This window comes from Stegodyphus dumicola, chromosome 12 (genome assembly GCF_044657685.1).
Source record: "Stegodyphus dumicola isolate Sdum_Otavi_A_Nest chromosome 12, ASM4465768v1".
NCBI lineage: Eukaryota > Metazoa > Arthropoda > Arachnida > Araneae > Eresidae > Stegodyphus > Stegodyphus dumicola.
In genome coordinates this window covers 54,764,022-54,776,444 of record NC_140779.1, presented here as the reverse complement: position 1 = coordinate 54,776,444, position 12,423 = coordinate 54,764,022, and the positions used below count along the sequence as shown (strand labels likewise).

The window sequence follows — 12,423 nt, the reverse complement described above, 5'->3', positions numbered from 1 at the left end:
TTAACAGTATTAATAATTATATAACAGTTAACTTATATAATAAATATATAACGGAAACTAAGTTAACTGTTATATAATCCAATAATTATATAACAGTTAGCTTATATATTTCGTTCATATTATAACTCATAATGCACAAAATTTATATAATTTAAAGAATAGAATTATCTAATCATTGCCATATGTTATATTCAAATACTATAATAAAGCTAGAATGATGTATAAAAGAAATTAAGCAAACAAAACAAAAAAGAAACAGTTTTTCACAGACAATTGAGTATTTCTCATTTAATTAATTCAGTTCTCACTTCGCGAGAAGGCAAAAATACATAAAAACTCAAAATATCTATATTAAAAGTTACGAAGTAAATCTTAAACACTTATTTCCTCGAAAAAATTCCAGAAAGAATTAAGCATGATTTAATTGGCAATAATAAATGAATGTGTTATCTTTGTTGTTGCAAAGCTAAGTTTCTCTAGATTGGCAACAAATCCACTAATCTCCTGTTTCAAATGTAAACATCAATGGCCACCATTAAAAAAAGGCTTAGCGGCACTTAGACAACTTTAAAATTGTTGATAATTCTAAAAATATTGCATACAGATTTACTAAAGGCATAAAAGCCTTAACCGGAAGAAAAAAAACAACATATAGTATTATATGATTTTTAAAGCAAAAAATGTACAATTTACAAACATATAAGAGTAAAGAAACTGAGATCACTGAGCCAGGTAACAGAGTGGATATATATATATAAATATATTTATATACGTTTGGTGCTGCCGATCGCAACCAAAATACGAGGTGCACATCTACATGTAATAGCAGTCCTATATACAAAATTTCAACGTTCTGAGGCTACTCGTTTTTGAGTTATGCGAGATACGTTCGTACAGACGCCACGAAAAATTCTCTTCAAAATTAATTTTAAAGCAGTTTTATAATTTTTTGAAGGAAAAGAGTATTTTATTCTGTCCTTATGTACAGATATCACGCAAAAACATTGTTAAATTGCATTCGATAGTGGTCAAAATGTATATTTTCGCTGAAATATGCTGCCTGAAACTTTTCGCGATTACAATACTTCCTTTTTACTTCATACAAGGAAGTAAAAATTATGAAGTAGAAACTGATTATGTTGAAAAATGTTCAGTAACTAAACTTTCATAAGAATGTATGCATCTAAATGATTTTTGTGAAATTAAATGTGTTTTTAAATCATCCCACACATATATGTATATATATTGTTATAATCCTGAAGTGTATTTCAACAGACATTTTTCTTTCAGTCCGTCCATATGTCACTATAGAACGACCTCGTTATGGCCAAGCCTTACAGTATGATCAGATATTGGAATGTCATGTTGAAGCATTTCCATCCCCTTCTATAGTATGGATAAAAGATGGAGTGCAGCTAAATGACAATCAGCATTTCCAGATCTCTATCTATCCTACTGCTGATGAGTTCACTGATACCACTTTACGTATCATAACAGCAGAAAAGCGACAATATGGTTTTTATACTTGTAAAGCTACCAATAAATTGGGATCACATGAAAAAGTTATAGAATTTTTTGGTGAGTTATTTATATTCATTATGTTGCATTAAATTTAAAATATTTGGAAAAGTACAGGATTATAAAAAAAAAATCTTCCTTCTATTTTAATTTTTAAATTTTTCGTTCGTTTTCAGAGACACCAAATGTTATTTGTCCTCCTGCATGTAGTGTTGACTTGTATAGGTCTGGTTCTACATCTGTTGAATCCTGGTATAACTTTCAACTGATATTATTAACTATAGTTTTTGGAGCCATACTCTGAACAATTGATGACATTTGTAGTCATATCAAAATGCATTTTTTAACCCAAAGGGAACAGCTTTTATATGCAACTCTTAAAATTTTGAGTGTTTTTTAATAAGTTATAAATATTGTGTTTTGGTACTGAGGTTGACAGATAACATACTACTCATTTATTGTATATTTATTTAAAATTGTTATTAATCTTTTTCGAAGTTTTGTTTTCTCTGTTATGTTTATAAAGATAATGGCTATTCGCCCATGTACTTCATGGGGTATAAATGTTTTTCTTTCTTTAATCTGAGTTTAGATAGTGACTATACTATGACTGTGTATGTTAATATTAAGGAATGTGAATTTTTTAAATTATTATTTGCATAAAATATTAAAATTTGTGGTATTTATATTTGAATGTGTATTAAGCAATTTTTATAAATATATATATTTTCCTTGTAATACACATGTTCTGTGTTGACATTGAAGATGAAATTTCATCCTTTTATATTCATAAAAATATTTTTATAGATTTTAGATGGCAATGGCAATTCCTATGTTCAGTGAACTGAACACGTTTTTGATAGCAATATTTACAAAAACATTTGTGTACTTAATTGCATTATTTATGTGGATCAATATTTTGTTAAGAAATATGTAAATAATTTTTAACACATTTTCACCTGTGATAGCAGCTTTGTTTTCCACTATAAGTTAGGTGTTTATTGAAGAAAATATTTTAGCATTTTTTAAATTAATGTGTTCAAATTAAAAATTTTTAATTGAAAATTGTGGTAAAATAAATATCAGAATTATGTGTATTATTTTTATATTTTAGTATTACATGATATGCTAGTACTTCTAAAATATTTAATCCAAAAGTTGTTTCAATTATGTTCCAATAATACTTGAAGTTTCTCACTGTAAATATGTGTGTATTTATTATTTAGCCTACTTCTAATTTGTTTGTTAAAAGTTTGCAGAGTAACTGCCTTTTCAGTTAAAAATTAAAAGACAGGTATATATATATAATATGTGTACATGAGCGTGGTATCCGCAGAAGTTATAATGAGGCTTTTATTTTTGTACCTTTTATCATAGACATGCATTTCCAATTGGAAATGATAGAGATATTTGACATCATATGTTCATCTCTATACAGAAATTGAAGTGTGATTTCCTAAACTGATACTTTATTAGTTACAAGCATATGAATTGTTCCAGATGCTTGTAACTAATAAAATATCAGTTTAAAAAAGTGGTTTTGATATTAAGAGATTGAGTGATAAGCATGTATGGTTTAGTTAATGCGATTACAGCCAAGCCTCAAGGGCTATCTGCCTAGGGGGTGCCTTCATGGAGGACTTTCTAAAGGAAATTGGATCATATGCATGTTACACATGGGGAAAACCACAAAAACACCCATGCAACCAACTCGTTCGCAGGTTTCGAACCGAACTACTAATGTTCGGTGACTTTGACAGTTGCCCACTGGTGGAACCTCGTTCTTATGGAATTTGTGTTTTTGGAAAATATTGGCTAGCTTTCATATTACCACATAAACAACTTGTAATTACCAACACTTACTTGAATAAAATAAAAATGATTTTTTTTTTTTTTTTTTAGTTTAATTAATGTTTTGTGTGATTACTGGATTATACGTATCTAAAGTAATAAAATTTCATGAAAATGTTACTAGTATGCTTTTACCATTTGAAAACAAAATTACTTGAAAATTCTTTCACCACACTGATTATAACAGAATTATAAATTGAATAACGTTGCATATTAGTAAATCACAATGAATATCTCTGAATTATATTTAAAAATATTAACCTGGAATTATTCTATTTCATTTATTACCTAAACCTTTAAGGCAAGTTTTTAATACTATCATATGTCTCAAATTTTGAAATTAAATATCTTGTTCAATATTTGTCATACAGGAATCGTACTTTTCGTAATTTATTTTACATAATGAGTGTAAAACTTTCCTAAATGTAATATAGAAGCCTTATAAAAAATTACACTAATTAATTTTTTAAAAAATGGTTTGCTTAAAAATGTCAGAGCGTGAATATTTACATCATTTGAAACATTTGTGTGATCTGAAGTATGTGATTATGATGAACAGTTGCAAAAATAAAGGCTACATAAGGCCTTTTGTGGACATAGTGCATACATGCTCTTTCTATGATTTCCTATCAATATTTTCATGCTGACAGTAATAAAAATGAAAAAGAACAAACTCAGTCATATTTACAGTCAGAAAATGTCAAGAATTATATTTGGTACTTATTCAAATTATTGGAAAGCACTGCCTTCAGGAAAACTAATCAAATTGTCTTTCCTGCCAAAGAATGTTCATTTTTCTCAGATTATGTGAATGATTAATATTCTGATGAAAACTGATTGATTGTAGAAAAATAAAACTAATTTAGATCCAGAAATTATTATTGATACTAAATTTATTGGTGTATCATAGCTGCCAACTCTCCCGGTTTAAATTGAAGACTGTTGATTTTTCATCAGATCTCCAAGTAGATATTGAACCTCCCGGTTAAATTTCATTTCATTAAAGAAAATGTTCCAATCAAGCATTTGTAGAATGTGTTATGAAGCTTTAACCCTTGTTTAATCAATTAATATTTGTATTTAATTTTATTTCACATCAATGTATAATACTTTACTAAGTTTATCCGCACAAATAATATGTATATTAATTATAAATTTTACTTTCATCATATTTAAAAATTCCTAGTAAATGTTTTAAAGTTTATTAGGTTCCTTCATAAATGAAGTCTTTACTTATGTACTTGCGATTTTCTCAGTATAAAAGTGTAAAAAAAAAAAATATATATATATATATATAAATATTAGCTGAAGAATGTAAAATTTACAATCTCTTATTAAATATATTTTACATTAGAATATATTATAAATATTTTAGTAACCAAAATCATGATTAAGTTGATTTAGAATTATCTTGAAATGGCATCACTATGCAGCCAACTCCCGGTTTTTCATATTTCAAGGTTGGCAGCTATGGCATGTTTTACTGAGTTTCTGTATATCAGATTAATTACATATTTTAGCAATAAAGAGTTTTTCATAATTATGTAAACGGAAAATGGAATAACATTTTAGCTTTGTTGTTTGTATAACACAAACAACAAAGCTAAAACATTTTAGCTTTTGTGTTGTTTTTATTAGGTTTTTAAGGTATTGTATATAGTCTCTTTTCATATACCTTTTTTTATACAAACTACTTGTTATATAGATCTGTTTTGTTTATTTACATTAATTTTCTGTGATTTGTTCATTGTATTACGATGTAGCTCAATTGTACTTAAAATTTGATATTGTTACTCTGAATTCTCATATGTTACTGAGAATTATAGAAACGCATTTAATTAAATGTCAAAATTTATCATTTTCCTGCTTACTAATATATAATAATGGTGAATTTTTCCATTTATTGATCTTTAAAATATAGTGCCCTACTTGCCGTTTAAAAATCTTGCGTATAGTTTTATATTTCTGTCAATTTTCCATGCTGTTTTTCTCGTTTAGCTTAGGAAGATGTATTAATGTAATGCAGTTTAAGCAAAATATGTATTTTAAACTAGTTTCAGATATTGCATTTAGTTTGTTGGTTTTGTAAATGTTATAAATAAATAAATTGCTATATGATTTTTTTTTCTAATCTTGCTTTATGTATATATGAATTTAAGCTGATGTGGAAATGTATTAGACTAGCAGTTGAGAACATTTGGAGAGTGAACTTGCCGTTTCCCCATGTGTTGTGACTTAGAATAGCTATGTATTTTAAGATTTCTTAGACTTGGCTATTTCAAGTACAACTATTTACTCAGGTAAAATCATGAGAATATAATGAAATAAATTATATTTTATATAAAGAATTTAAGATTTATAAAATTTCTTTATCTTATAGGAAAAAATTCTTTTTTTTTTTTTTTTTTTTTTTTTTTTTTTCCCTGTAAATTCTTATGATGGCATTGAAATTGCTGTTTAAAGCATATGACCAAAGAAACATAAAATTTTTAAGAAATTTCCAATTTTAATTGTTTTAAAAAGATTAAAATTAAAGAAATTTAAAAATAACTAATTAGATGTGCAATCAAATAAATAGAATATATCACAAAATTTTAAAGATAAAGTTCTCATTCTTCATTATTATTATTTTAATTCTTATTGTCTACATATTGACAATGAGCTCTGTTCTGTTGTTATGAGTTTTTGCTATTAATAAAATATTTAATTTTTCTCTTCATCCAGTGCAATTAAAATATTTTGTTTCCAGCTTTTTTATTTATTGATAGATTGAGAGGTAGTTATGTTGTGGGTATTTATTATTGATTTCCTGCTTCGGAAATTTAAAGAAGCCAAACAAAAAAATGAATTTTTTGCTGTAATAAATGGTTAAGTTGTTGGAATTGTTACATAATTTTAGTAGTTTATATAAAGACCTATTAATTACCTCATTATCAGTAGCTATTTTTATGATTATATATCGTAATTTTTTATTGTTGTTCTTTAAATCATCCTGCAATGTTAATAATGCAGTAAAAAACTATTAATTTGTAACTGATATTTATTTACATTAACCTTAAATGTTAAGTCAAAATTTTATTTAAATTTCTAAAAGTGGGTCTGTAATTTCTAAAGTAAAAGTTAATGAAAGCAAAATAAAATTGGTATTATGTCACTATTGTGACAAATGTGAGTAGGGGTTGAACATTTTTTTGTTATTTTGAATAATTTAAAATAATGAATGAGAAAGTATAAAAGTATACTCAAGAACAAAATGCATGTACCCTCCGGCTTTGAGGCAGTTTTAAACTAAACTCGGCACAACAGCCCTTATACATATATATATATATATATTATTCCTTAAGATATTGATTCATGTTTCTCCAAATATGTGTTTATTGTTGTGTACCATGTAAATTTATCAGCAACGTGATATTTCACAAACTTTTAACCGGAATCTTGTATCTGTGTATAATATGTGTTTTAGATGTAGATCAGTTTTTAGAATTTCTTCCATTTCTGTCATATTTAAATGTCTTTGCAGCTAAAGTATTGAATTGTTTTACATAGATTCTTATATAACTATTTAATTTGTAGAAGAATCAGTAATTTGAGAATTGCTTGCTTTGTACACTTTCTGTCAAAGTTTTTATCACATTAGTACTATAAGCTGTGCTTATCGTAATATACGTACACCTAAAAAAAAAAAAAAAAAAAGAAAAGAAAAGAAAGAAAGAAAGAAACCTGCTTTCGTGACCACAGTTTGTCATATGGGATCAATGGATAATTCAATATTTCTATGAAAATGGCCTGAGAGTAACTTTTAGTAAAAAAGCAATATATTGTTAAACCACTTTGTAATTAAGGACTAAGAATTATTAAATTGTCCTTGCTTTAAGATTAAATATTTAGATTATAAAATAGATTACTTTTCGACAAGCAGTTAGATGTAGTTTAGAACTGTTATTCAGAAAATTTATATGCTAATAAGGTATTTATTCAAAATGTTAAGTAAATGTGACAGTTACCTCGTCATTTCTAGAAAACATTTGAATAAAGCTTTTTGTAGTATTTCTGGAAGAATGGCCATTGCACTGTCTCATAGCTTTAATTATTAAAACAAAAATTGAATCCATAGATCTCTGTTGTTAAAAGAGTGCCAAAATAAAACACACAGTGAGAGATAAGTATAGGATTAAAAGTAAAGTTATAACGTGACAGATTTCTTTCTGTCCTGTTCTTAAAATAAGACATTGCATCAAACAGTCAAAAGATACTTTCACTCTGTTTACACTGCAACACATTTTAGGCTATCCTAAATGATATCACTTCACATATGCAGAGTGTGCTGACACTTTATGATGGCCATATTAAAGATTTTCACATTTAGTACACATAACATGACCTTTGTCATGAACGTTTTGAACAGATGAGTATTTCATTATAATATTGAAGGGCAAGTATTAATCTAAAATGTAAATTTAGTTTTCTTATCAGTAAAACAATTATTTTAATTTGATATTCTAACCAAAGCTTTTGTAACCTTTAAAAGTTTTGAAAAACTAGGCATGTGAATTTTCTAAGCTTCTAAGTATGTATTGAATCGATTTATAGTTTTTAAAATTCACATGATGTTAATAATTTTAAGAGTAAAATCATTTTAAATTTTATCAATTCTTACATGTGATGATAATTTGCAGTTTACAAAGTAAACTCATTGAAAATATTTTTATGGCCTAAATGTTATTTGAAACTTTTGTTTTTAATGTATGAAATCTAGTGTCTTTATGTGTACATTTTATTTTTTATAATGTGTTTAATTCAAAAATAGCTTTCGTGTGTCAAAGTTCCAGAATGAAGTGATATGTATAGTAATAGTTATAGCCAGATGCAGCCAAAAAATTTAAATAAATAAATTAGTATGTATATTTATTTAAATTTTTTTTTAAGTATTTCATTCATAGCATTGAGTACATTGAGACAGAATTTCTGCAGTTATGTCCAGTAGTTAACATTTAGCTGGCAACATACAAATTCCTAAATAAATTTGACCTTTAAATATCAGTTTTTTGTGCAGGTCATTTTTAAAGCTGCCAGACAGTAGTTGAAAAGGCTGTCATGTGTGCAATATTAAATCAAAAACTTTCCTTGCTGGGAAGAGATCTAAATCAAAATTGTATCTACATCATAGTTCCTAATGTAAAATCTGATAATTATCTAAATATTTACTGAAATTGTTTCTTTTCATAACAATATGCATATATTAGTCTTGCATAAATTGTATTTCATGGAAAGGTGTTTTCCTTATTGTGATGTGTGGTCATAGAATACTGCATAGCAATTAAATCATTAATACTTTAGATTTTTTACTAACTGGTTTCTTGAATTTACTTATTAACTAGTAAAATAATTATTTTATATAATTCATATTTTTCTACTGAAACAGCTATGTATTTTACAATTTTTCATTATGAGTTATTTATTAAACTCAGTCAAACCCACCTTGGCTTGTTTAAGGTATATTCTTAACAAAGATTTTATGCTTGAAAAATACCAGTTTTTTAGACTACATAAAATACTACATAAAAAACGTAATTATAAATAGATCAGTTTTAAGCAAGTTTTGCCTTATTCTGTAGTTGCATGCATATTGCACAAGAATTAAATGTGCCTTGCAAATATATTTAATCATCTTATGTGATGGAAAATAAAATATTAGTAACTCAAGGTAAATTTTTTCATGTTCACATTAGTAATTTTTGTTTACATGCATTTATTTTTTATTCCATTAAAAATTTCAAATGCAGTATTTTAAAATATTTTATACTGCAGAAAGTATTATGTCTGTATTTTTATGGACATTTAATATTCTTGTTATATTTTTATAGTAAAATGATGTACTGTTATTTTATGTTGCTGATAATAATAATTTTTTTTATTGTCCAACTATAACTTATTTTTATTTACACGTTTATCTGAAAGCTAAAGATGCAGTGCTTGTAAAAAAATGTGTGAAGTGCTCGCATTGAAAGTATAAAAGTAATCTCTTCACTAGAATCTCAATTTTGGACAGTATTTTACTGAAATTTTGATTGTAGAATCATGGTATTTACACTTTTTAATGAGTATATGTATAACCTGCCTGAATAATGAAGAAGCTTGAAGAACCTTATGTATAACCTGTCTGAAGTATTTTATGTTCTAGTATAATATACTTTCTGTAATTTACAAATTTTAATGTTTAAAATTTGTGTAATTTTACTTTTAATGCTTCATTTATTATTATTGTGTAGTTCATATTTATTTCAGTTATTAGAATCTCAAGTGGCTTCAGCTATCAGTCTGCTGTTAAGCAATATGTGAAGTCCAGATTTGTGATTACTTCTGTAAATGATAGTATGTTCTAACATCTGGATAAATATCAGTAGCAATAGTTGTGATTAGTTAAAGAAAATGTCCCAAATGTAACCTTGTTCTAATTGAATCTTTTCACTTAAAACCAAGTCACATATTTGAGATGAACTTTTTACTATTTGAGAAAAAAACTGCATATAATTCTAATCAGTCAACGTGGAAAGACCTTTTGTTATTGTTTATGGAAACAGTATTTGTAGTGTTGTTGTTCATTATGTGGCCATTCGATTTGTAGAAGTTTAGTTAATTTGTATAATGTTTGTGCACTTGAAATTGGATCATGAAATTTTTAAGTGAAGATTCATCATAGTATGCACTAATACCTTTATAAAGTGTACCGATATAAAGGAAATAAATTTAAAACAGCCAATCCATTCCCCCCCCCCTTTTATATAATTTTACTGGATTTTTCCAAGTGTGATGAATAAGTATGTTATACGAAATTCCTGATAATTTTGTCTACCAAGAGTAAAATGCTTTGTGCCTTAACTTTACAACTTTCTTCTAAAATAATGCTCCAGTGAAAACTTTATCATTTTTTAATTTAAGTAAACAACCGTCCATATAAATTCATTGTTGCAGTTAACTATTTAAGGTTTAGATGAGGAAGGTATTGGTGTGTTTCCCACTGTGTATTTTTGTATCTGTGTACTGAGATTTAATTAAAGGCTTTACTTCATGAATTTTCAGAATAACAAATTATTCATAACATTAGTTAGTGCTCTTTTCATAATTTTTTATTTAAGCCATTTTTCGTAATCTTTATATTGGCATATGTAAATTGCCAGTAACTGGATTATCTAATGGCATTTCAGTGAAATCAAATAATTAATATAAACTCGCAAGCACCAATAATTAATTGAAAGTATGCACTTGTAAAAATTCATTCATAGACTTTTAAAAAAATTTGTATTTATTGTGAAGTATCTGTATCTATTTTTATTCCTGATAATAAAATTAGAATTAAATGTAAATGAATTCTGATTTTTTCATTATTATTTTTAACTATCAAAGTTCAGAATATATTTAAAATTAAATAAAAACTAACCTTAGCTTTATGTTGTTCTGCAAAATATTTTTATACCATGAAGTATATATTTTCTGAAAACATTTAATGTCTGCTTCCCTAAAAAAATGCCTATTTTTCTAGAGGGTGGCCCATAAAAAAAATGCCTCCAACATCATTCTGGGATATGTCTGTAGGAGTAAATAGAAAAGCAAAAAAAAAGCTGTTTTAAATAGTGACATCAGATCAGCAGGCAAATAGCTTGGGGCTATCATGCTTTAAAGAGTGTGGCACTAATATTTAAGGTGGGCTGTTTTTCAGTAGATCACTTTGTATAAACTAATGTCAATCATAATTTATCATTCATTGCGTCTTCTCCACGTAATCAAAACATATGCTGGAAGCAAAGACTGTAGAAAGTAACGTGCTAAAATTGAAGAGACAAATAGGAATTAAGAATATGCTACGCAAATGTTACTGTATCTCATGAGCTTTGCAATAAATAGTGATATGTATAATTCCAATTTCAAATTTAAATTGATTCTTCGAAAATTAAGGTTCCTTCAATAAGAGAAAATTTAATTGGTGAAAGTGAATGTGTTATGTAGATAAATAAATAAATTTTTGAAGCTCCCCACCGATTAACTATAAAAATTTGGTTCGAATCTGCTAGTTTTATTGAATAAAACTATTGCATGCACACTTATTATGAATTTTAACTCGTTAGCCGCTAGTGTTGCGTTGACGCAATGGTCAAAATAAATGCGTATATAATAAGAATTAATTTTTTTTTAAAGTTTCATTTAATACTTGACTTTACTTGCTTGTTTCTCAAAAGACTTCATTAGTATTTTCCTTTTAAAACTTTAATTCTTAAATGCTAATTTCTAAGAGTACCACTTTATTGGTATTTCTTTTTGGACATACCTTCACTTTTTACTTTTGGTTTTGACTTTTACCCTTGCCTGCATGAATGACGAAACACAAATTGAATGATTGGAGAGTTAGGTTTGGAGGCAACTTCCCCTTGATAAGTCTGTCTCCTGCATTTTAAAAAAAAATTGTTTGGATTAATTTTAATTTGCTAAATTAGTGAATTTATTTTCATGGATTGGATTTGCACTTGATTTGCTTATGCTTCTGAATTTACATGATATTGTAGATTAGTTCGAGAATTAAATCCTTTATACGTTTACACATATTTTAAATTTTTTTTTTAAATTTTTATTTATTTTAATTTTTTTGGTTTTAAATTTGCTTTTTTACTTTTATACGTGTTTGTTAAAATTTTAATTTAATTTGTTTAAATTTAAATTTCATTCCTTGTAGCAATGGCGCAAAGAATTATTTAATTAAATTTGTATTTAAATTTATTTAATTAAATTCAATTTTTCTTATGAAACAATATAACTGCATAAGATATTTTATACCAGCAGATGATTTTGTGTAGGGAATATTATGAAGATTAGTTCTGTAAAAAAATATTTGCCTTCAACAATCATTTTGTTTATACACTCACGTTTGTGAAAATTGCAACACCAAGAAGGAATCGTCATAATTGAATGCAATTTAATACACAGTTGAGTGGTAGTGGTACAAATAAATGATTAAATGTTCAAAGCAAACAAACAAGAACAAGAGATCAGAATCAGTAT

The 12,423-nt window shown here is 26.5% G+C and overlaps 1 protein-coding gene across 2 annotated transcripts in view; it reads left to right on the top strand.

Annotated features, from left to right (window-relative positions):
* Positions 1 to 12,423, top strand: part of Lac (septate junction protein lachesin) — a 60,706-nt gene that overhangs the window by 27,627 nt on the left and 20,656 nt on the right. Inside the window, exons 6-7 of one of the 2 annotated variants that reach the window (XM_085827730.1) lie at positions 1,291 to 1,578; positions 1,695 to 10,736. In XM_085827730.1, the coding sequence (XP_085683856.1) occupies positions 1,291 to 1,578; positions 1,695 to 1,822 (416 nt within the window). In that variant the 3' untranslated portion in view covers positions 1,823 to 10,736. Of the gene's footprint in view, positions 1 to 1,290; positions 1,579 to 1,694; positions 10,737 to 12,423 lie in introns of those variants that run through there. The other variant, XM_085827731.1, reaches the window with a different exon arrangement.